Here is a 24,675-nt window from a genome sequence, read left to right on the forward strand (position 1 = left end):
ATACATACTGAAAGATTTGTTTGTGCTCTAAAATGTTAAAAGGAGTGTGACATTCCTCTGGTTGGATCATGATGTTTAATAGTCACCACCTCTTCTGGATTCAGATGATTTGCTCGTAAACATGAGAACCCGACTTGTACTTTCCTGGAGCTGGTTTTGATGTCTTACTTCCTGCTCTCTCTGCACTTTGCTCGACAGAAACGCTCTCAACATTGTGAAAAATGACCTTATTGCCAAAGTGGACGAGCTGTCGGGGGAGCAGGAGGTGCTGAGGGAGGAGCTGGAGGCTTTGAGGCAGTCCAAGAACAAGGTGGACGCCAGACTGAAGGAGCTGGAAGAAGAACTCAAGAGGTGAACATTCGTTTTTTTCAGGAAGAAAACAATATGCTCCTTTTAAATGAATGTCATGAGAAAAAAACATTTGGAGATGCTACAGACAACAATGAACCGGTCAAATGCAAGTTAAATAATTAGTGCAGCAGTTAGAGGACAACAACGTGTATCCGTCAACAGAATGGCTTAAACTGTTGACCTGTAATCCAAACCTTGGTGACTCTTCGTTTCTAACCAAATGAATACAACAGCCAAGTTGGGAATTGTTAAAACTCTCCTGGTCTCAGTTGCAGAGGCTGAACAACATTTTTACACCCATTAAATCTTAAGGTGCATTAGATACACCCACGAAGCTCGACAGTTTAAGTCAGGGAGGAAATGCATGGTAGTAAATTTGAGATAAATGGAAAGTAGAGAGGATGAACCGATGTGTGAGACTTCCCACTGATTTCAAGTAAGATATGGGATGCTATGCTAGATTTATATTTCGTCGTTCAGCTATTTTCTCCACAGAAATCTCTTTTGCTAACAGCAGCTCAGGACTTCAGACTTAGGTCCCTCATGGACTCACCTTCTCAGTGGACTTGTGGCATCAGCTCGTTCCTGCATCACCAGAAGTTCAAAAGCCAGAAAGAAGAAATAACGTTTGTGTAACAGTGACTTTGCTTTTGGGCTGCAGGTTAAGAGCCGAGGCTCTCGGTGCGTCCCGGGACTCCAAGGATGAAGGAGGTGATGATGTGAGTAAAAAAATGTCTCCTTCCTTTCTGCATTACTCGTCCTGCACATTGAATCGGTGTGCATGGAGATATCAATGTTATTTTCTTCATCACCACTAGTATAATGACAATCTCCCACTGTAGAAAATAACTTGTAACTACATAGTTTTTGTTGTTTGGTTGATGTATAACAAGTATTTTAATACATTAAAACATGACATAACTAGTCAGAATACTGCATACAGTCCCTCTGTGTTTTCAGACCTTGTGTATAAATTAATAAACGGCTCTTTTGTGTTGCCAGTTTTCATCGCCCATGCAGGACGGCGACATGACCATGACGCAGCGGCGGCGGTTCACCCGGGTGGAGATGGCCCGCGTGCTGATGGAGAGGAATCAGTACAAAGAGAGGCTGATGGAGCTGCAGGAGGCCGTACGGTGGACGGAGATGATCAGGTAGACGAAAGAAAGCTTTAAGCTAGACGTGAAGAACTGGGATGACCACTGGACTGGTCGGGAACAGTTGCTGGGTTTAAAGTCAACAATTTTTTTGTCTGTTCTGGTTTTGCCTTATTTCTATTTCTTTGACTCACACCTCTGTTTCCTCTCAGGGCGTCCAGGGAGAGTCCTCAAATCCAAGAGAAAAAGAAGTCTACCATCTGGCAATTGTGAGATTCTGCTTTTATTAAACCTTTTTTTACTAGAGTACAAGTTTACCGGTGAAATATCAAAAGTAAAACCTCTTTTTTTTTTTTCATCTCTCCATCCACCAGCTTTGCACGTCTCTTCAGCACATCGTCCAGCCCTCCGCCTGTCAAGCGGCCGTACTACAGCGTCAACATCCACTACAAGTCGCCCTCACCCGCTGGATTCTCTCAGCGACGCAGCCACACCATGTGTCAGATCTCTACCTCCAACCGCACGCTGGAGTTCTTCCCCGAAGAGTGAGCAGCAACCAGCTACATACCGTCACTAACCCTACCGCCACTGAACCTCCGTCTCGCTCTGCTTTGGTCTGAACGCCTGGCCGCCTGGTCGCTTGCTGGCTTTGCAGCAGCTTGGAGAGTAGAGCGCTTCCAGCACGTTCGCCATTACACATAGAGATGTGAAGTGTGTTTAAATTCACACTTTGTTCTCTTCTTGGATTGGTTGTTAATGCCTTCACTTCCCATCCGGACAAATCTCGTCATGCATGATTAAAGGAAATATTCTTAATATTGTCGTATGTGAATCTTGGGTTAAAGCCTTTTTTGGCTATTGTTATAAAAGAGATGATTTGGGAAGATAAGATAAGATCTTTTTTAATGGTAGAACTTGTAAAGTTGCACATTTAACTGTTTCAAGTGATAATGAACATGACCGTCAACATGATTCAATATTTCTTATACTTAACTATTTTGAGTGTAAAGCAAGATTCTCAAGTAGTTTTGAACCTCTCAAATAAACTTGAAACACGTAAATACAAAACTTGCATACAGACACAAATTCTAAACATAATTAAAATCTTTCGTCGCATAAGCTAGAATAAAGCTTAGTTTAATTTGTGCTGATAACAACTGCTGTTGCTTTCTTTTCTTTCTCTCCTCTTCCTCTTTTCCTCGCTGCTGGCTGGCCAGGCTGCTAACGCTTCGCTTTTTTCTCTTTCTTCTCTTCCTTCTCTTCCCTCCCTTCCCCCCCCCCCCCCCCCCCCCCCGTTGCTTCCAGACTGGCCAGTAACAGTGTTGCGTCTCTCCTCAGTGACTCGGCACTGTTGGCCCGCCGAGAGCAGCGACGTGAACAGTACCGGCAGGTCCGCGAGCACATGCGCCGCGATGACGGCATCATGCAGGCCTGTGGCTGGAGTGTGCCATCTCGCTTCAAACAGGTACACACACACACACACACACACACACACACACACACACACACATACACACACACACATACACACACACACATCCTACATGGTCAGCGACCTCCCTGAAACTCCACATACACAACAAAAACACGCAAATAAAATAGTTTGTATGAAAATGTTAAGTTACTGACAGAACAGGTGAAATGATTTCAAGCTTGTGAAATGATGAAATAATTTGGCTGTTTTATATGTCTTTGTAAACAAATTCATGAGGTATTTAAGTTTGTTTGAAACAGGTAGGTCAAACAAAAACATTTAAATAAATAAAAAAATAATAATGATTGTGAAGCCCAGCACACAAATCTGTGTGACACATTTAAGTTAGAGGTAAACATTTTGGCCCTGCTTTTTCTCTAGAAAGCAGAGACAAAAATCTTCTCCACTTTGGTTTCAAGCATTAACATGATTTAACTGGAGGTGTATATATACCAATGGCAGAGTGTTGGTAGGCAGGTGGCTCTAACTCTGGTCTTCCACAGAATGGAGGTCAGCCGGACAGCGCTCAGGACAGCCCGCTGAAGAGACCTCAGGCAAGTGAGACCGACAGAGTTCCAGCATGACTTCTCTTGAACCGTCCTGAATCCATATCCAGATAGTCTAGACAGCATGTTCTGTACTTTGCAAACTGAGTGACAAACTTGGGTCACAATTAGCATTTTCTTTTCTTCTGCCAATATTGTTACAACCTTACTAAACGTTGAACCTTCACCCTCAGTCTGTCTCTACCAGCTCTATTTAACACACTGATGTCTTAACTTACTTACTTACTTACACCACTTCTGCTTTGCTCTTCGTGTTCTTCCTTAAAGGAAAAATCTACTGTAAAATGCTTTTAAGTTACAAAGTAATATTATTGTAAAATCTTAGACGAAGTTTTTTTTTTACATACAGTATAAACTAACCTGAATGAACAGTGGCAGCTACCTGTATTTCTGGGACCATTGTTTTGTGTATTGCATGACATCCCATCAGGTTATTGTCAGTGCAGCTACATTAGAGTTTAATAGAAAAATAATCTGATATAAAGATCATATTTTGGTGCCACAATCAAAGAGGTTTTTTTTTGGGGGGGGGAGCAGGATAATTCACTACTTTGATTGTCTCCTTACCTCTTATCACCTCCTGCTTTTAGACAACTGTCGAGAAAGAGGACAACCGCATGAAGAATGTCCCGGTCCCGGTGTACTGTCGTCCTCTGGTGGAGAAGGACCCTAACAGGAAGGTGAGGCGTTTCAGGGGATGTGAACCGCTGTAGCTCTACTCAAAAATGTGTTATGATTGTTAGTTCACTTGAATGTTATGCAAAATGATTTATGTGATTTAATATCCATCAGGGAAAGTTTCTCTGTGCTCACCTTAAATCTCAGTTTAACTACAAGCATGATTTGTGATATTACAACTAGTCTGGAAGCCAATAATGGTCCAATGTGCAACTGTGGCAAGGAATTCCGGTAGTGGGACTGTGAGAGGGGGCAACTTCTCGACGAGACTTCATGCTTGATGTGTCATCTGTAAGAACAAAGCCTGGTCCTTGTTCCTGAACCAAAATGACAATAACATCATTTTAAAAAAGGGGCTCTGTAGCATTTAAGTCACTCTCACCTGTTCAGGTGGCCCCTCATTCTCAATCACAACTGTTCTGTTATGCGTATGTGTGTGTGTGCTTGTAGTTGTGGTGTGCAGCTGGGGTGGACCTGACAGGATGGAGGGCCAGCAGCCAGGAGCTGGTACCAGCCAAAGCACCGTCGGGCGGCAGCGACCCCCTCCACGCTGATGAGAACGGAGCTGGCAAGAAGAGCAGCCACAGCTCCCCAGAGAAGAGGAAGGTCGGAACCCATTTTAGGACATTTAGTAGTTTTATTACTATTTAGAGTGTAGTTGAAAACTAACATTGCACACTCAACCACAATCATAGATGTGGAAACATCATATTCACGTATCCTTTTTCAGTCGTCATTGTGTTAAAACCCTGTTGTCTCCTCTATCCGCCCAGTCAAAGGAGCTCCAGGAGACGGACACCATGAACAGTCGAGTGTGGATCCTCACCAGCACCCACTCTGCCAGCAAGGTGGTCATCATCGATGCCAACCAGCCGGGCTCACTGGTCGACCAGTTCAACGTGTGCAACGCTCACGTGCTCTGCATCTCCAGTGTTCCAGGTGAGCGGGAAGGTTGTTCTGTTTGAATTCATTTTGTATATTTTCTACATATTGTAAATGAACAGTTGTATAGATTTATATTTATTCAGAAATTTGGAATTTTTTCCAGAATGTGTACCGCAAAGATGTTGTTGTTGTTGATGTGCGTGTACAAACACAAAGACGTGTTAATGTGTGTGTTTGCATCCAGCTGCCAGCGAGAGCGACTATCCAGCAGGAGAGATCGTGTTGGATCCAGGTGACGGAGGAGCGGGTGGGGGAGGGGATGACACTGGCAGTGTGGAAGGCATGTTGGCTGGCATCACTCTCGTCGGCTGTGCCACCAACTGCAGCGTTGCCCGAAGCAACTGCTCCTCGCGCACCGACACACCTATAATGGACAAAGGCCAAGGTGGGCTCATCCTTAATTATTATCAGTATAGAGAGGTGTCAAGTTATCCAGTTTGTCTATTTATTGTAATGATGGTGTGCTTCAGCTCCCACCGCTCCCACCATGAATGGGAAGATTCACCCTGCCCAGTCGGCTGAGGAGGCCACCGAGGCCACGGAGGTTCCAGAGTCGACGGCCAGCCACGCAGAGCTGAGATCTGGACCTCCGGGACCGTGTACCGAGCACGTCTTCACCGACCCCCAGCCTCGTCTATCAGACGCCTCCGACAGGTAGGAGGCCAAAGCCTGTCTGTATAAAGACCATCAGGGATGGCATGATTATACGTATGTGGACAGTTGGTAACTGATAGCTTTTAGTACGCTGGATCAACACGTCTGCGGTGAAATATGTGGTCCTTTTTGTCCTTTGAAATGATAAGTGTGTATGTCGTCTGTCCGCACAGAAGCGCAGGTCAGTCCAAAGAGGAAACTTCTCAGCCTCCAGAGTCGGAGGACGGAAGTGAAGAGACCAAGAACTACACCAGCGTGGCCCCCACTATGTGGCTCGGGGCCCAGAACGGCTGGTAAGTGACTCGTTCAGATCTACTCGCAACTTCCGCTAAAGCCACACAAAAAATCACATATTCCAACCGTTTCCTTCCCCATAAGTTTATATTTTCACTGTTTATTTTTGCAACAAGAAATCAGTCACACTCTGGATAGGAAGAACTCTTTTTGTGTCTTCCATCCAAGTAGCACACATAAATGTCATGACATGCTTCTTTTGAACTCTATATGCAGTTTGGTTTTGCTCTGGAGTATCTTGCCTCTGTTCTCCCTCAAGGCTCTACGTCCACTCGGCAGTTGGAAACTGGAAGAAGTGCCTCCACTCCATCAAACTCAAAGACTCCGTGCTCAGTCTGGTGTAAGTGGTGGTGACAGTTACACTCTGTACTTGTAGTTTGGTCCGTGTGAACTTCTGTAACTGCAGCAGTCTCCTCTCTTAATTTCAGACATGTGAAAGGTCGCGTGCTGGTTGCCCTCGCTGACGGGACTCTCGCCATATTCCATAGATCAGAGGGTATTTGGATTTTAAATATGTGCTTAAGCAGAGTGCCCATACAACAAATCTTCTACCTGCTGCTTCATTGATCAGCACTGGTGTGAAATAGTGTGTTTTGTGTTGACATGAATGCAACTAGTGACTGTTGTTACGGTCAATAAAAGATAATTCTAACTTTATTTTTGTGGTTTTGTCAACAGATGGCCAGTGGGATTTGTCCAACTACCACCTCATGGACCTCGGTCGGCCTCATCACTCAATCCGCTGCATGGCTGTAGTACATGATAAGGTTTGGTGCGGCTACAAGAACAAGATCCACGTAATCCAGCCCAAGAGCATGCAGATCGAGGTGAGTTTAGAATCCACTCTCACATCATCCCGCTGAAAAATGAACACCAACAATAAGATCAAACTGTGATAATGCATTCTTCCACTCAACACATCATTCTTTCACGGCGCTGTAGAAGTCCTTCGACGCCCATCCTCGCAGGGAGAGTCAGGTGCGGCAGCTGGCGTGGATCGGCGATGGTGTTTGGGTGTCGATCCGGCTCGACTCGACCCTGCGTCTCTATCATGCGCACACACACCAGCATCTCCAGGATGTGGACATCGAGCCATACGTCAGCAAGATGCTGGGTGAGATTGTGATCTCTGTAGAGAGATATTCTCACCGACATGCCGCCGGCCCTGTTCTCCATTCACTCTGGTTGTAATTCACAGGCACTGGCAAGCTGGGCTTCTCTTTTGTGCGGATCACAGCACTTCTGATTGGTGGAAATCGTCTCTGGGTAGGAACCGGAAACGGCGTGATCATCTCCATCCCGCTGACAGAGAGTGAGTTTAATTTAAACGGCTCGCAACAAGTGACTCGCAACAAAACGCGTGTCATGAGCTTTGTTTCAAATACGGATAGAAACAGTGAAAGCAGTGCCTGTGTCGTGGCAGAAGAAGGGAGGCAACAAGCACAACATTTGAATCCACATTTGAGAACGTTTTTTGGGGAGTGATCAGCAGTGATTAGCAGTCTAAGTCTCATCAAAACCTTAAGTTTTCAGTGGTTTTAAAATCATCTTGAGACGGTGTTCGTTACCTCTGCTAAAGAGGTTATTTTGTCGTAAGATTTGTTTGTCTGTCTGGATGTTACTTATCTCAAGATATTGGGAGTTTTTGGTGTTGATCTGAATTCAGCAGCACCATCATGTGGTCACTTAACATTTTTGGATTAAAACCGCTAAACAATGAGATGTGGAGAACATTGTTTTCCTGGATTCCTTAGTTCCATACAAATAGGCCATGACTTTACCATTTATTTATTTCAGATGTGAAATTCAACTAATGCAGAAACAGCAGCTCACATGTCATCAGATTGTATCATTCGGTAGCTAAACGGACCAGAAAGCGGGTCATTTTCCCCACATACTGCGTTGCTGTTTATCTGTGTTCTTCTTCAGCGTACTCCCTCTTCGCCTCTTCAACTCCCTCAACTTTCTTTCCACCTTCTGTTTTCCTGCCTCTCTTCCAGTGGCTTCTCCTCTTTCACAGACAGTCTTGCTCATAACTGTTACTGTCCTCTTTCTCCTCTGCTCTCCCCACACCTCCTCCTCTTCCTCTTCCTCTTCCTCTTCCTCCTCCTCCTCTGCCTCCGCCTCCTGTAGCGGTGGTCCTTCACCGAGGACAGCTCCTTGGTTTGAGGGGTAAGTGGGAGCGATCGCTCCCTCCTGCTGTTGTGATCTGCCTTTTCTTGCCCGGTCAAACCTTAATGTCCCCTCCAACGGTGTCTGCAGAGTAAAGCTACCTGTTTCGTTATGCTTACTTAAATGTGAACCCCATTGAATATTAGGCACTCAATTAGTCCTTTTTGAGCTGTGAACAAAGTCACCAAAAGTATTCTGTGTGCATTCTTTTTACTGTAGCAGGGCTTTTACTCATTGGTTGCTTTGCATGTTATTATTCATTGTGCTTTACTGCATCACTGACTAAAATATATGTTTGTGTGTACCAGATCCATTGCATGCAAAAGATGTGCTTTAGGTGTCTCAAATCTATTTTTTGTAATATTCTAATATCACTTCTTATTTTCCGTTGATATGTGGAAATATATGGATTTTGTGGGTGTTTATTTTATTTATTTTGACCTGTGTCATGCTACCGAATATGATTTGCTATTAAAAGCTCCTGGTTGGTTAGTTTTTCACTCCCGGTGTTCTTCGCCCCTCAGCCAATAAGGTGTCTCCTACATCGTCCAGTGGAGTGATCCACGTGTACGGTGACGACGGCTCTGAGAAGAGCACCGGCAGCTTCATCCCGTACTGCTCCATGGCACAAGCCCAGCTCTGTTTTCATGGACACCGCGATGCTGTCAAGTTCTTCGTCTCTGTACCCGGTAAGCACAAAGCCTGTCTGTGTCTGTCTGTAACGGACCAGTATTCACTAGTCTGTAACTGACCACATTCATTAGTCTGTAACGGACCACATTCACTAGTCTGTAACGGACCACATTCACTAGTCTGTAACTGACCACATTCACTAGTCTGTAACGGACCACATTCACTAGTCTGTAACGGACCACATTCACTAGTCTGTAACTGACCACATTCACTAGTCTGTAACGGACCACATTCACTAGTCTGTAACGGACCACATTCACTAGTCTGTAACTGACCACATTCACTAGTCTGTAACGGACCACATTCACTAGTCTGTAACGGACCACATTCACTAGTCTGTAACGGACCACATTCACTAGTCTGTAACGGACCACATTCACTAGTCTGTAACTATGACTTTTTTTCATCATGCTATACTAAGACTTTTTTTCAACATGCTATACTAAGACTTTTTTAATGACTTATTTGACATATTCTATTATAACTTTTCTCAACATACTAAATTATACTATACCTTGACTTTTTTGACATACTATACTTTTGACTGACTGACTCTTTTTCGACATGCTATACTATGACAAAAAAAGTTTTATGGCTGTAACTCAAGTAATCTTTCCCACAAATATCAGGTTAAAATGATAAAGTGATGACATTTTGGACAAATTGGATGTAAACCGTGACTTGCCATTTTTCTTCTGTGTGACAGGTAATGTTCTGGCCACACTGAACGGCAGTGTGCTGGACAGTCCGTCGGAGGGTCAGGGCTCAACAGCGCCCCAAGAGACGGAGGCCCAGAGTGTTCACAACGTGTTGGTGCTGAGTGGAGGAGAGGGCTACATCGACTTCCGTATAGGTTAGCAGTCACACCTTCACATAAACCTGAAGCCATAAACACACATGTATGTGTTATTCATAGTGTGATGAAGCAAAATGCTGAGTGATGACAAAAAACCCACTTAAATTATGTTTCTGCTTGTTGATATTTTACCAAAAGTTTATTTGCAATTCTCCACTGAATTAATATCAGTACTGATGTCACTGTTATTATTAATGAGCTTAACTCTCAACAGTTTGTTTCTTATAACAACTTTGTGATAATAGCCATTATTTTTTTATATATATATACACAAATGTATTTTTTTAAAGTTACTTTGTGGAATTACAGCGCTTACATCTTCTGTCTCTGTGTTTTCCTCAGGAGATGGAGAGGACGATGAGACGGAGGAAGGAGACGCTGGTGGAACTTCGCAGATCAAACCTGCTTTGTGTAAAGCTGAGCGAAGCCACATCATCGTCTGGCAGGTGTCTTACATACCTGAGTGACACCTGGATCTGCTTTAACACCCACACCCACTCATCTCCTTAAAGAAATCTCTTCCTGCCCCCAAAAGCTTCCAGCCACCCACACCTTGTAATTATCCCTGGTCATGTAAAAGTTCCCTCTTGGCTCTAAAAGCAACCCTTGAAGCCATGTATCGTCCCTTGTAACTATTATATCCCCTCCTGCCCCGTCACCGTGTAACTTTAATGCCTTGTAAGTACCTCCTCTGATCTAGTAACCTGCCTGCCATCCTGTTTCTGTCCCACCCAGGGCATTGTAACTATCTTCATGAGCCTTGTAACCCAGCCTCATAACTACCTCCCTCCTCTGTATCGATCTTATATTCACCCTGTAAGCACACTGTATCTCTTCCCATATTTACCTTGATTGTCCTGCATCTGCCCCAGAGTTACTCCTCTTCTTCCTCCACTTAGTTTGTCAGCTGTGGGGCCTCCACCTCATCTTATTGCAAAGCCCAGAGCCCCAACATTAATTGTACCAATAACAAAAAGAATCAAGAACACAGGTACAGAAATATGACTGAAAACACTGACTTGCATTTCCACCAGAAATCAGATTTTTCTAACAGTTTATCAGCAATCCATGATCGTTAATGCCGTCGTATGTTTAAATGGATTTAACGGACGAGGTGTTCACGCATCGACAGTCTTTGACGGTGGAAACAAATCCACGGAGACGGCGTACAGAAGTCTCGTTTTGGCTTTAACATTGTAGTGTAGAGTGAACGGGTTTACAACGGCACGGAACCAATGGAAAGTCAACATTTAGTTTGGGCTTTTTTTTTTGGCTCTTACCCTCAAATATTTTGCATCTAATCTTGTCTATTTAAAGAAGCTCGATTGATGATGATTTTCTACCCTGATGAAAACAAAAACCCTCATGAGGAAGTAATGACAGGAAACATCTGGTGCCTGATGTGAATCAAAGAGTCATGTGAACAATTGGAAAACCAGTGGAAGGGGTTTTGTTGAATGGTTTCAGGGTTCAGTCCGAGACTCATCTCTCTCATCTGACTGGCTGTTGATCAGACGGTTGGTTGTAAAGCAGGTGAACAGTGATGTGTTGTCATTGTGTGTACAGGGATTATTGTCAAAGTCCAGACGCACTGAAGCCCATCCTCTTTGTTCAGTATGAACTTCATGCATTGATCTCTATCTGTGTGGATTAAATATTAAACATATTTGTGTGCTGAAAAAAACCTAGTTGATTGTGTGTGTGTGTGTGTGTGTGTGTGTGTGTGTGTGTGTGTGTGTCTTACTTTACAAAACACAAACATTAAAAATGATTTCCTGACCAGATTTATTATTTTTGACAATTCATACAGCATCATGGGATTTTAGAAAAGCACAAATTACAATTTTATAGAACAAAATAAAGGAGCCTTTGGAATCTAAGCCTGACGTGGTCAAATTACAGAAGTAGCGTAAAACTTCTACCCTTTACATTCAAGTATTTCTGTGTGAAGTGATCCGTTTTACACCCTGACAGGATTTATATGTAAAAGTACAGGACATTGAATATGTGTGTGTGTAGAAAGGCAATGATGGTGTTACTTGATTGCTCTCAATGGAAGTACTATTACAGGAGAAACGTGTATATTTTGACGGATCTTTGACCATAACAAGAAAAAACATTTGTGTGCAAAACGCATTGAGGTGGTAAAGAAAAGTACAGCTCATCACCTGAACATGTATGGATAAAGCTTCCTGTAGAAATGAACCTTCAGGGTTGAGTTAAATGCAGCCGTTCCCTGATGTGAACATCTATGAACATTATGAACTACAAGCTTATTGCTTAAAAACTGTAAACACGCCTCTGGACTAAACAAAGACTACAATGAAAACTGTAACAGAAGAAGCTCACTGTCAGGTTACTGATGAAGTCATTGCTCACTTAGTGCAGGTTTGCTTTGGAGAGACATTTCACCTCGGAAATGTCGTTCAGAGAGATAAAAAATACATTTTATGACGAAAAATAAAATCCAGGAAACAATTGCATCTCTACGAGATATTAAAGCCACAGAGGACTGTATGTGAGGTGTGATCCGTCTCGTCGTGCCTACAGGACGGAGGACACACAGCTCGTCGTGCCTACAGGACGGAGGACACACAGCTCGTCGTGCCTACAGGACGGAGGACACACAGCTCGTCGTGGACCGTCAGTCGTAGATCCAGCGGCTGCTGCTGTCCTCCCAGCAGTGGAGCTCGTCGTGTCTGAACCACAGAGGGATTTCCTTCTGGGCGCTCTCCACGGAGTCGCTGCCGTGGATCACGTTCCTGCAGCACAGAACCAGAACACAGACGTGTTGAGGACATTCGGATACGGTCACACCACATTCACATGTTTTCAATGCCTTTTATATGAAAGGCTACACTACTTTATATGATACCTTTATGACAATACTATACTTTTAAGACTTTCTATATTGGATTTTTGAATGACATACTATACTATTTTATGATGTAATATAATTTGATGTCTTATGATAACTATATTATGACTTTTTTTGACATACTATGCTATGACCTTTTTTTTTTAAAAATACTATAGCTAAGATTTGTATTCAACATGCTATACTATGATTTTTATTTAAATACTATAGCTATAAAAAAATTGACATGCTTTACTATGACTTTTTTTTAAATACTTTGATTTTTTAATAACTTTTTTTAAACATACTATGCTATGACTTTTTGACAAACTGTATATTATATATATGACTTTTTCATGACTTTGTATGAAATTGTTTTTTTAAATACTATAGCTATGAATTTTGGCATACTATACTAAGACCTTTTTTTAAATACTTTATTCTGACTTTTTAATAACTTTCTTCGACATACTATGATTTGATTTACAAATTATAATATGACTTTTTCATGACTTTGTATGACATACTTTTTTTTTTTTGCCATACTATACTAGGACCTTTTTTCAACATACTATACTGTGACTCTTTTACGACTTTTTGTAATATTTTTAATAAAATACTATAACCGTTTTATGAACCATTATAGTGTGACTGTTTCTTTTTTTGGCATACTATGATATACTATACTAGGACTTTTTTTACACACTGAATATAATGCTGCCACCATACATTTTATTGGTCACAACAGTTTTTTCTACAATGACCAGTAAAACTGCCCCCTGTGAATAAGACCTCACATTTCCCCTCAGAGAACTGAACTATCAGGTGATCCTACCTGCCCACTTCCACACAGAAATCCCCTCGGATGGTTCCAGGCAGCGAGTCAGCAGGGTTGGTCTCTCCCAACATCTTACGAGCGGTCTTGACTATGTCCAAACCCTCCCACACCTGAACAAACACAGACACAGTGACTACAGCATGCAGGAAAAAAAGATCCCGTATACCATGACTTATTATGGGAGCTATTAGCAAAAACCAAACGCCCTGTGAACACATGTACAGTATGTGGGAGAATATCACCATTGCTACGATTGGTCCAGAGCTCATGTAGCGCATCAGTTCCCGGAAGAACGGCTTACTCCTCAGGTCCCAGTAGTGTTCCCTCAGAAGATCCTCAGACGCCTGACGACACACAAGACAAGACACGTATTCAATTAAAATACAAAACTACTTATTGTCTCAAGAGAAGATAAAAGGCCTACATCCCAAATACCTGCACAAGTTTGAGGCCGACCAGTTTGAAGCCTCTCTTCTCAAAGCGACGCAGGATTTCTCCCACCAGTTTACGCTGCACGCCATCTGGTTTAACGGCAATGAAGGTGCGCTCATTCCCACCGGTCCAGCCTAGAGGATCAGGAATAACACACGACAACGATGAAGGTAAAAAATCAGCGAGTGTTTAACGTGAACAACGATGGCCTCCACTCACAACCTAGAGCAGCGTGCATGCATCTGGGTACAGACTGGAGGAAGCAGCATCGTTCATTCAAGAGTAAGCACACACGTTTTAACCTAACAAAAGCTACATGCAGCTCCAGAAATGCTATTGTTAGTTGTTAGTTTGAGGAGTGATTATTAGATTCACAAATATGACGTTCAGGTCTTTAGCAGTAGTCCCCTTAACCACCTCTCTTGTATGACGTCAGAGACACAAGAAGGGTATGTCTGAAGCTCAATCTGAGGTGTTTCAGCCTGTGGTGCGTCTCATCATATTAATCCGTGCATGTTTAACCAATAACCACTTCTATTTCATAATTTCTCTTTTTTTGTCTTGTATTTATTTTATTTTTATTGTAAATTTAAAAAAAAAAAGGGAAAAACACTTTTTTTGACCATAAATAAACTATTATTTTTTTTGCTGTCAGAAATGGGTTTCCATACTTATCAGCTCTCACGAGCTCCACGTGAATCCCACCAACACAAGAGCTATTAATAGAACGATGAATCCACGTATTTCAGTGAGGAGGACGCGTAGATGACGCTGCTGTAGTGAGACTAAGTAGCCGCCATGAGTACGTTATATACGTGTTAGTAAACTAAAGTTAGCCAACTGTAGCTCGACCCACACAGTTAATCATCTAACTCCAAAGCCGAGCGACTCTAACGTTACTCACAATCAGTTACAACACCTGTGTAGAAGTTACTGAACTGTTCGTGACACCATTGTTTCAACTGTCAACTCCGCTCCTTCTTCTTCTAGCTAGTAGAGCCGAGGCGAACGTTAGCATCTCCTGCTCACACAGAGCGGGAATCGGAGAAAGTCAAACTCAAACAACAATAGTGAATGACACGCCAAGTATAAAACGGATTTAACACCAACCTAACAAAAAGAAGTAGGCGAATATGGACAAACTCAGGCAGATCATCGTCGCCGGTTGGACGGAGTGGCGTCACACTGGGAGGAGGCGGGAGGGAGGGATGAAGACGTACGCGCCCACGCATGTTTCGGAATGCTTCCCAAAGGGCGTGCACGTGAAAGTTAATTTCCGCCGGTTGAGCAAAAAGTTAGAAATTATAAATTGATATGGTGAAAGAAAATGAAGAACACTACTCATAACTATTTTAAATGTTATTGTAATATAAATCAACGAATATAGACTACTATAGATTCATATCAATCTGATATTGTTTTTTTTAAAGATACCAAATACATTTTTGCATATTTGAAGTGAAATTAATTTCCTCTGGGTTTATCAGTCCACACCGTATTACTGTTTATCTAAAGCAGGATTTAAAGGCCGTGGAGAATCACACAGGTTGTATTCAGTTATTCTGGCAGATTAGATTTCTTCTCAAATTGCGATTGTGATAAAACCAATATGACATAAAAGCGGTCTGAGAAGGTCTAATCAGGCAAAATAACTAATATTAAACCTTAGCCTGCGTGCTCAATGGGGGAGTCATCTGCTACTTCTTTCTCTGATAGTACAACAAAAAGTGATTTTAAGGTGTAATGTATGAGGCACCCAGTCATGTTTAACGTGCTGTAATCGCCTTAGTGAAGTACTCTGTGAGGTAGTCTATAACGCAGGCACAACTCATTAAAAAACAACAACGATAGCAGTGGTATTTCACCTTAAATTTAATATTTACCACATTGCACAGATACACATCACACTCGGAGAGGCCTGCTTCAGAGAAGTCCTTTGAGTCCAGCACATATCGGGACATTGAGGCGATTCCAGTGAAGAAGCTACAACTTCCATCAACACTGAGTTTTGGTCCACAACATCCAAGCTTTTCATCTTCAGAACCACGAGCATCACACCGCTGTCCCCTCCGTCCTCTGCGTCTCTTGCTCCTGCCGGCGGAAATAGTCTTTGTTGAGCAGGACGTCCCTCTTTAGAGGCAAGACCGGCTCCTCGGCCACTACGCTGCCCACCGCCTTCTTGTGCTGGGCCAGCAGCATGGCGCGGAGCAGGGGAGGGTAAGGGACGTAGCGCACGGGCGGCTCAGGGAGCGGCTCAAAGTCCTTCAGCTGCTGCTCCATGTGTTTGGGAACCAGGCGCCAGTCGTGGTACATCACCTTGTCCAGCTCCTTCACCTCGCTCTCCTGTCTTCCTGCCAAGCACAAAAATGCAACAAAAAAAAGGTACTATAAGCTGTTTGTTTGAGTGTAACATCACATCAGTGTCCTCAACGGTAGTTACAGTTTATTTGAAATCAAATAGACGGGGGTACAATCTTACCTTTGAGGGTGAGGATCCCCCATGCTCTGCCATGATCCATGTTCTAGAAAACAGCGGACTCAGGTGTTACATGTGTATCCTAACAAGACTTCATGAACAAACCAAACTGCACTCAATTCTACAACATGCAGACCTGAATCTTGGATGTGGCCCTTTCTCACCTCAGCTGTGTAGTCCACCTTGACCTTAGTGATCTGCCAGTAGCTGGGCTCCGTGTGCTCCTCCAGCCAGGACTTGCGGGTGAAGAGGCGGCCCATTCCGAACAGCCTCATGCCCGCCAGCAGGGAGAAGAGGCGACTCTCCCTGCGGACGTCCTGCCAGGCCAGCACGGGCAGCATCTTCCCTGTGTGAGGCCGCTTCATCGTCTCGTAGTCCAGGGCGTACTTCTGGGACTCCCGCGGCCGGGACTTCAGCTCTCGGTACGCCCGGATCTTCCGAGCCATTTCTGCGATGAGACGAAGTCGCCTTTTCTTCACCATGACTGCCTGACGTGCAGCAGCTCGCGTTACTCCAGAATACTCCCGGATAAACACCGGTTAACGTTTGTCCTGCAAGAGGGTAAAGCGAGTTAATTACGTCTGAACGGAGCAGCTGTCGATACCGTTTAAACTCAGATAGCAGCCAGTAAAAGTACCTGAACGTCCCTGACGAGAAGGACCAGCGCAACTTGACCTCCGCAAGCAAGGAACACAACTTCCGCTCATTTGGTCCGACAGGGAAAAGTTCCGTGTAAACTGTCGCTGCACATTTTAGTTCCGCATTAGGAAAATCAAGTAGGAGACCTCTTTTAAGCACATTCATTTTCTGCACACATTCTAAATACCCATTACACCTAATCAGTGTCCAGTCGTCTTTTTACTGGTGGTCTTTACCTTTGTACAGATTTAGATCTTGTTTTTTTCTTAAAGGATTTCAAATGTATAATGGACTACAGGTGGGGTTTTGGGGGACTTATTAAGAAAAGTGTGTCCAGGGTGTTTATAACTGTTTTAAGGAACTTTCTGGGCATTTCCATGTTAATCAGGAACTGAACCGTTTTCTCGTTTTGTTTTATTTTGACCATGATAAAAGTTGTCTGCAATTCTGTTATTTATTTCACTTTTACTTTCATAAAGCAAAATGGTCAAATTCCATAACGTTTTTCTCTTTATTGAAGTGTTACTTTTGCCCCAGTTCAGACCTTTGAATCCACCCACTCCAGTGATATCAGGCAAGTGTTATATTTTATGTCAAATGAAAAGACAAAAAAAAGACTTCCAAACTTACATCTTGAAATGTCCTAGGTGCCAGTTTTCTTGCTAATAAATAAACACCTCCAGTCATTTTTGCATATTTTAGCATTCATTTATTTTCAGCGGAAAATCATGCTGATAAGTTATACAGAAAACGGTGAGTAAAGGCCTTCACATACAGAATTATTAATATGACACGGTATAGAAGAAACACTTAGAATTTGACCTATTTACAGTACAACAGTAAGAAAAAGTGCTTGGATGCATCAAAGTGAAGACAAATGCAGTGAAATAAGACACAAATACATCTGCTGGACTACAACTAATCTCTTCTATTACGAGATCTTTAGGGATTATTCTGATCAATCAGTACACAACTGGACAGGATTAAGTGTGTCATGTCTCACTACTCATGACTAATGATCAGGGTCCTCTGGTACCTTCACCACTGTTGTTGTGTGCGTCTTAAAACACACATTCCTTCTGAAACCCATCATAAGATGCTTTTATTGCATAGTACCAGAAATCTTTGTGCACGTCTACTTGAACCAAGACCCTTGACGAGCGAACATGATCGAAGACAGGCGACTGAGGCAGCAGTTGGCAAACTGTAGAGCTTCAACACCTGGGTCAAGCACTATCTCTATACTTCTACTGTTATAGTTTTACACAGCTGACCCTGGGGTTCCCCCCCTCGGTCATTCATGATCCAGTAAAACTCCAGCTGATCTTAAAACCACTCAGCCCTCATTATTATCCTCCAGGAGCACTGGTAATAGTATTGAAACTCATTTTCTGCTGTGAAAACTTTTCATCATTGGAATCTAATTCTTATAAAACAAGGAACTTTTTAGAGCCAGCTATTAGTCCAACAAAGGCTGAGTGTTTGATACTAAAATAATTTAGAATAAAGTACGATTAACTACAGTCAGGAGGAGTTGGTACAGGAAGTGATGGGACAATGCTTTGGGAAAACCAAAACAACACACTTGCATAAACAGATCAGTAAAAAAAAAAAAAAACTGCTTATAATCTCATATTTTGTCAATCAAAGAAACTAATTTATTTTTAAAGTTCTAAAAAACAATAAGATATAACAGCTATTCAAAGTTACTTTACATGTGCGGCAGTCTCTTCAGAGCGTCCTAGTCTCATGATCGGATTTAAAAGAGCAACACTAAACAACAAGGACGCACTGCTGACATCTTTTAGAAAAGAGGAAACCCAGAGCTTCCACCAACGTGACGGATAGATGTTGCCAGAAGTGTCACAAATATTTGACATGACATGAAATATTAAACTTTTTTCCCCCCCATCAAGTTTCTCAAGAACCATAAGTGTAGTAGTTGTTTGGAGACGATGGCTGGAATATTTTTGGAGCACTAAAAAAGGTGCAAACTCCAACTCTTAAAACGTGTTTGCCTTAGAGCTTGAACCTCTGTGTAACAAATAAAGAAGACTCTCTGACCTGTGAGGTGTCTCCTCCCATTTCTTTCACTCCAAGACACAGTGTCTCACTTTGGCAACCCAACAGAAAATTGCAGATGCCAGTTAAAAACATGTAACATATTACTTTGATAATGCAGCAATGGCATTGAGGTTGAGAACAATATACATTATTTGCATACAGGTTGAAAACACAGAAAACATATAAAGGGATGCACCAATGTTTCAGTCCCAATACGGGTGCCGATACCTGGGCTCTGGGTAACAGTATATACAGAGCGCCGATACAATACTTGTGTTTAATTAATAAGCTGTATGCCTCGGTGTGTGGACATGACTGGGATCATTCTTTCATGTGTAAGGAAACATCATGAGTAAACCTTTTTAAATGCAGCAACAACTTTAACAGGAATTCAAATTCCGGTATATAAAGTATATAGTCTGTAAACATAATTGATATATATTAATATAATTGAATAGATCCAATATCGGCCCGATATCAGTATCAGTGCATCCCTAAAATATACAGCCTCTCATTTTTGAAACCCCCTTTTAGCAAATGTTCCATGATGACCATCACAATGTGGCCATACTTGACTTCAGTGTTACACTGTTCAGTCCATTCCTGCATCGTTTCGCTACTCGCCATACATGAATGGCAACAAATGATGGTAACTAACATAATAACACCGCACATTTGTACTTATCACTGAAGCTGGTTTGGATACTGAATGTATGACGAGCATGAAGACATCTGAAGAGAAGATCACAGTAAAGCATGTCACAGTTTTTTCCACTTACGTAACGCTCCGATCCCGCTTATTTTCTTCGCCGCTGGATAATATTGATGTTGAGGAAAGCTTGAAGCAGGTAGGAAACACTAGATCAGAAGCTTGAGGACATTAACGTCTGCCAGTGATGGTTCGAGTCGAGCTGGGCAGTCACGTCCAGCGGCATCTCTTCCTCTGACAGGCTTCGGGGTCAGATGTGCAACCCTCCGAGTCACTCTCACAGGAGGACGGTCCAGCCAGGGGGGGGGCAGGCGAGCGTGAGGGCAGCTCGGGCCCGTCTGGGGTTTCCTCTGTGGTGCCACCGTTGAGACTGAGCACCCAACCCAGTTTGTTGTGGAGCAACTGGCGAAGGCCCGGCGGCAGCGGCAACACGTCCAGGGTGTCCATACAGTCCGGCATCAGCTGGCGAAGGCGAGCGCAGCAAAGGTACAGCAGGGAGGTGGGAGCAGAGCACGATCGGATCACCTTCATGCTGCTCTTAGCCGCAGTGGAGCACGCCATCGGATAAAACTTCTTATTTTGTAGCTCCGTGGCAGCAACACCTACATCCGGAATGGTGACAAGACGTTTCATGTTCATGTGAAATATCTTGTTACAATACCACACTGTGGGCCATGTGTGTTAAAGTTAGCCGAGAGTACCCACTAAAGAGAAGCGTACGCAGGTATGTTTCATTCATATGGTATGAAAATATTGCATTAGTATTAAATTCAGACTGTTTTTAGCCCGATATAAATTCCTCATAGTACCTTTAAGATGCAGGTGTTGAGGTTTGTGAATTGGCACAAACGATACCGAATACTCCAAATCGGTATCAGCCAGATGTGACAAATTTACATTAAATACATTTTCTTTTCAATGTCATAAAATGTAGTGTTTCTGCTTTGAAGCACAGTAAAAAAAAATTGAAGTCCAGAAATGCCAAACTAGGTTTGAGGAAATTTGGAAAGTGAAGTTTGGCCACAAGAGAGCAATGACAAGTTGTTTTTTGTATTTGAATTTATTGAATCAAAAAAAAAAAAAAAAAGTTTCAAGATTGCTTTGTGTCTATGTTGATACTAACCTATACACTTGCGATTTTTGAAGAACGTGAGTGTGCCGTGCCACGTGTCCAGATGGATCCCGATGATGGATCCCTGTCCAAACCGGGAGGAGAAGTTCATTTTGTCTCCTTTATGATGCAACAAGCCTGACAAAAGGAAGACCACCACTAACGTTAAACTCAGACAAAACCCCACCGTGAGATGTTACTGCTACATCACAGCATGTTGTGTTAGTCTTACCAGTGTAAGAGAGACCCCAGCTGTCTGCATCTTTTCCCAACAGGCTGCAGAACGAGTGTCTGTATTTGTCTAGGTTGACATCGAAAGTACCGATGCCGACCATCTGCACAGATATGAACGACAAGTTAGGGACAAATAATTTCTCTTTGTTTGGATCTCTTTAGGAAGCGTTACATACTACCAGCAGGTCAGTGATAGGAGGTAGGGCGTAGAGGTTTACCATGTCTGTTCCATACACTGGAGACGTCATCTTGATCTCCCAGAAGTGCTGCCCTTCAGCCAGCTCTTTGGAGCCACGGATTGCTGCTGTGCCACAGCTGTATTCAGAGTGGAAGTTCACTTTTTGATTGTCGCAGCTCAGTAATGTTGCCGTCGATCGGCCGTTGCCGTCCCAAACCCAGTCAAACTCTGAAACATCAGAAGTCATTCAGTCATTCATAGCCAAAGAGACAAGAAATTAAATATGTTTTTGGCCATTGATATGCAGGCGCTGTCTTTGTACCTTGGTCGTCCTCGCCACAGTGGCAGTCTTTAACTTGGTGAAAGCCTCGCAGACGAGGGTTGTAGTTGGTCTCAGCCTGGGAGTCGCAGCCACAGTAGGACTCTCCGGTGACGGGCACTGCACTGGGGACTGGAGGGACCATCACTGCCGAAAAGTCTGCCTCAGAGTCTGAATCACTGTACTGGGGAACAGCGATGTAGGGAGAAAGAACTCATTCAGCAGCATTGCTTATGTAACAGCACAACGCTGGTTTAGATGTTGGGCCTTCTACAAAGCCAAAATTGGGCACTGCTTTGGAAAATGTACCTCTGAGTTTTATCTACATCTCTAAAATATAATAGTGAAATGCAGATATTATAATGCTTTCCTTAAACCTAATCTCCAACCAAACACAGTGGCCAAAGGTAAATCAGAGGCTGTAAGTCTGACAGGGATAGCTGAGGTGACTTTTGTTTGTCTTCTCATGGTGATGATGACACATCCTATCTCCTGCCTGGGGTGAAACAAGTGGCATCATGTGACACAAACAAAAAAAAACCTCCTGTGTCCACTGATGCTTCGAAAATCTGTTCAGAGCTTGAGGTCCAGTGGGGGAAACAGCAGCCTTGTATGCTTACCTCTAGACGGTCATGGTTCCATTCTTCAAGTGCCCGGGCGTCAGCATCCCTTCGTATCCCACCCCAAACATATCTCCATGCACGACTGTTCCTGCTGTGCCTGGACATGGCAGCAACCGTGTCTCACCAGTAGAAGAGCCCGCCTAGTCAGCTCAGGTTCAGTCCAGATGCTGGAGGGAGAGCATCAGTCCAGATGCTGGGAAATAAATTGACATCATGTGATAATCTTGAGAGGCACAGACACTGAAGTCCCTCTGGCAATTAATGCTTGTAGCTTTGTGCATTGCATAATTGATATATTTTAGGTCTTTATTGATGCTGCTATCCTGATTTCTTATCTTAACACTAACATTTGCTAACGTTACAGCTTATAAACCTAATCAGTTCAAACGTTATCAAATGCAATCAAGCCCAGTGAGCGGTTATTGGGGCACATTAACGGTTAACTAATTACACACATATCACCCTAACTACTTCATTTAACGCTAACTAGCTGGTAGCAGTCCTCTGCTTGACCGCAGTTAATTGCCATCATCAGCAAAACTATTATCGTCCTTCGACGTGAGATGTTATTTTTCCTAACTAGCTTCAGTTAGCCACCTAGCCTAGCTAGCGGTAGCGGCTAACGCTAACCACACAGAATTTAGCCCGTTGAGCCGCGGGTGCATTAACAATGTTAGCAGGCTGTAACAAGGGTCAGAGGCGTATCACTTCAACGCAGACAGCCGGTATAAAGTATAGGTTAGTACACCGACAGATGTCGGTTACTACACGGGTGTATTAGCCATGTATTAACAGAAGGGTAACCAGGCTGGTGATGCAGATTCAGACCTAGCGTAAACTAGATAGTTAGCGTTCGTTAGCTGCGTTCTCGCGTAAACTAGCTAGTTAGCTTTCATTAGCTGCGTGCTGCTATCAGCGCGAGAGAAAACCGTTAACGTTACCTGCCTTGATCGCCACAGAGACGTTGTTCCTCGAAACCACTTATTGCTAGAGAGCCAACACACGGCAGCGGAGTGAGTGGCGAGCTAAGCTTCCTGTTTACCATGACCTACTTTACATCAGTCTGACCGTAAACAATAACAGTGAGACGGGCTCTCTGCAGGAGCCCACTGTCTCCAACGGGACGTTTATTAGCGCACATAAAATGCTCCTGTTGTATTAGCCTAGAGAGGAGGAGTAGTGTTATTCAGTGGAGACGTTTAGAGGTTATTGAACTAAAAGTAAAAGCACAACATGGTAAAAAAAATACTGCAATATCAGTAGAAGTTCTGTATATTTTATCAGCAAAACAATGTACCAGTACTACTGGACATTCTTATCTTAACACTAACATTTGCTAACTGTACTGTATCACACACTATTGTGTACTGTATCACAATACTTGTACTACTGATCCAGTAGTGTAAGTATTGTGATACAGTACAGTGTTGTGTGTATATATTAAGTGGAGGAAGAAGTATTCAGAAGTATACAATTCATTTCAGTAAGTAGCAATACCACAAACCATAAAAATACTCAACCTCCATTAAAAATGTTACTGAAAAATCAAATCTATCCAAAAAGGATAGGTTCACAAATTTTCCAATTCTGACTAAAAACAAGAGTCAGTGACCTCTATGGACATTGAAAGAGGTTTTGCTTGCTGTAATAATTCCTCCTGTTCGGACTGGCTATTGAAAGAGCCCATATCATTTATTTTTTATATATATATATATATATATATATATATATATATATATATATATATATATATATATATATATATATATATATATATATATATATATATATATATATATATAAGAAAAGGAGCTGGCAAATGTATTCAGGGCACCCATAAGACTGTGTGGAAGCTCTCACAAGAGTTGGACACAGATAGGATGGAAGGAAAAAAGTACATTCACCACAAACAATGATTTATGCATGTGCCTTTTTTAATTTTAATATAAGGAGACATTCATGTCCACTTCAGGATGAATTGAAATATCTTTATATGAACCTCTCACTTTTCATCTAGCCATCTATCAATTTAAATTAACTATTTATTACCCAATTTCCTTTGGTGCTTGTGACTCTGAAAAGCCTTAAAGACGTTGACACGGCAAGTTAAGTCATTCAACTAATACCAGAAAAAAAAAAAAAGGCTTGACTATGACGTTCTGGAGGAGGTTGAGTTTTATTTGGAAATCTGACAGGCATGGCTGAACAGTGAGCTCTCACCTTAAACAAAACAAACAAACAAAAAAATCAAGACAGCAGCACTACAGGTAAACGATACTAGTGTTGGAGAATGTCATATTAAACATAAAGACTTGCACACACACATTATGCACTCAGGTCATTCACAGACACGCACGCGCACACACACACACGCACGCGCGCACACACACGCACGCGCACGCGCACACACACACA

At 42.7% G+C, this 24,675-nt stretch overlaps 5 protein-coding genes across 26 annotated transcripts in view; 1 reads left to right on the forward strand and 4 right to left on the reverse strand.

Moving 5' to 3' along the window:
• mapk8ip3 (mitogen-activated protein kinase 8 interacting protein 3) overlaps positions 1–12,022 on the forward strand; it is a 25,576-nt gene extending 13,554 nt beyond the window's left edge. For 12 of the 20 annotated variants that reach the window (XM_068727843.1, XM_068727845.1, XM_068727849.1 and 9 more), the window contains 22 exons: positions 199–351; positions 1,013–1,070; positions 1,354–1,505; positions 1,661–1,717; positions 1,823–1,993; positions 2,754–2,913; positions 3,426–3,476; positions 4,079–4,168; positions 4,617–4,772; positions 4,940–5,105; positions 5,296–5,496; positions 5,582–5,765; positions 5,939–6,058; positions 6,319–6,399; positions 6,488–6,555; positions 6,738–6,886; positions 7,002–7,173; positions 7,258–7,371; positions 8,193–8,231; positions 8,756–8,920; positions 9,631–9,777; positions 10,123–12,022. In XM_068727843.1, the coding sequence (XP_068583944.1) occupies positions 199–351; positions 1,013–1,070; positions 1,354–1,505; positions 1,661–1,717; positions 1,823–1,993; positions 2,754–2,913; positions 3,426–3,476; positions 4,079–4,168; positions 4,617–4,772; positions 4,940–5,105; positions 5,296–5,496; positions 5,582–5,765; positions 5,939–6,058; positions 6,319–6,399; positions 6,488–6,555; positions 6,738–6,886; positions 7,002–7,173; positions 7,258–7,371; positions 8,193–8,231; positions 8,756–8,920; positions 9,631–9,777; positions 10,123–10,247 (2,779 nt within the window). In that variant the 3' untranslated portion in view covers positions 10,248–12,022. The remainder of the gene's footprint in view (positions 1–198; positions 352–1,012; positions 1,071–1,353; positions 1,506–1,660; positions 1,718–1,822; positions 1,994–2,753; positions 2,914–3,425; positions 3,477–4,078; positions 4,169–4,616; positions 4,773–4,939; positions 5,106–5,295; positions 5,497–5,581; positions 5,766–5,938; positions 6,059–6,318; positions 6,400–6,487; positions 6,556–6,737; positions 6,887–7,001; positions 7,174–7,257; positions 7,372–8,192; positions 8,232–8,755; positions 8,921–9,630; positions 9,778–10,122) is intronic. The other 8 variants (XM_068727850.1, XM_068727853.1, XM_068727859.1 and 5 more) reach the window with 3 other exon arrangements.
• nme3 (NME/NM23 nucleoside diphosphate kinase 3) lies at positions 11,549–15,107 on the reverse strand. 2 transcript variants are annotated; one of them, XM_068727865.1, is made up of 5 exons: positions 15,018–15,107; positions 13,911–14,041; positions 13,718–13,819; positions 13,473–13,585; positions 11,549–12,542 (listed from the first exon to the last, which is right to left on the reverse strand). In XM_068727865.1, the coding sequence occupies exons 1-5, from the start codon at positions 15,061–15,063 to the stop codon at positions 12,425–12,427; spliced, it is 510 nt and encodes a 169-aa protein (XP_068583966.1). In that variant the 5' UTR covers positions 15,064–15,107; the 3' UTR covers positions 11,549–12,424. The 2 variants fall into 2 exon arrangements, with proteins under 2 accessions (XP_068583966.1, XP_068583967.1); XM_068727866.1 differs by lacking the exon at positions 15,018–15,107 and adding an exon at positions 14,812–15,006.
• A 654-nt stretch (positions 15,108–15,761) lies between these two features.
• On the reverse strand, positions 15,762–17,115 carry mrps34 (mitochondrial ribosomal protein S34). Its single transcript, XM_068727951.1, has 4 exons — positions 17,021–17,115; positions 16,548–16,934; positions 16,387–16,429; positions 15,762–16,258 (listed from the first exon to the last, which is right to left on the reverse strand). Exons 2-4 carry the CDS (start codon positions 16,863–16,865, stop codon positions 15,960–15,962), a joined length of 660 nt encoding a protein of 219 aa, XP_068584052.1. The 5' UTR covers positions 16,866–16,934; positions 17,021–17,115; the 3' UTR covers positions 15,762–15,959.
• Positions 17,116–19,708: 2,593 nt separating this feature from the next.
• Positions 19,709–23,374, reverse strand: spsb3a (splA/ryanodine receptor domain and SOCS box containing 3a). Of its 2 annotated transcripts, none has more exons than XM_068728024.1 (7): positions 23,206–23,374; positions 22,258–22,453; positions 21,641–21,821; positions 21,359–21,546; positions 21,139–21,241; positions 20,919–21,044; positions 19,709–20,397 (listed from the first exon to the last, which is right to left on the reverse strand). In XM_068728024.1, the coding sequence occupies exons 2-7, from the start codon at positions 22,363–22,365 to the stop codon at positions 20,006–20,008; spliced, it is 1,098 nt and encodes a 365-aa protein (XP_068584125.1). In that variant the 5' UTR covers positions 22,366–22,453; positions 23,206–23,374; the 3' UTR covers positions 19,709–20,005. The 2 variants fall into 2 exon arrangements, with proteins under 2 accessions (XP_068584125.1, XP_068584124.1); XM_068728023.1 differs by having other exon boundaries at positions 23,202–23,374.
• A 1,043-nt stretch (positions 23,375–24,417) lies between these two features.
• Positions 24,418–24,675, reverse strand: part of atp6v0ca (ATPase H+ transporting V0 subunit ca) — a 6,967-nt gene continuing 6,709 nt past the window's right edge. Inside the window, exon 3 of the mRNA XM_068727991.1 lies at positions 24,418–24,675. This exon is cut by the window's right edge and continues 983 nt beyond it. The gene's annotated coding sequence lies outside the window, so the exon portion shown is untranslated.

This window comes from Cebidichthys violaceus, unplaced genomic scaffold (assembly GCF_023349555.1).
Source record: "Cebidichthys violaceus isolate CVI_PGR_0920_01 unplaced genomic scaffold, fCebVio1.0.p SCAF_40, whole genome shotgun sequence".
NCBI classification, from domain to species: Eukaryota; Metazoa; Chordata; class Actinopteri; order Perciformes; family Stichaeidae; genus Cebidichthys; species Cebidichthys violaceus.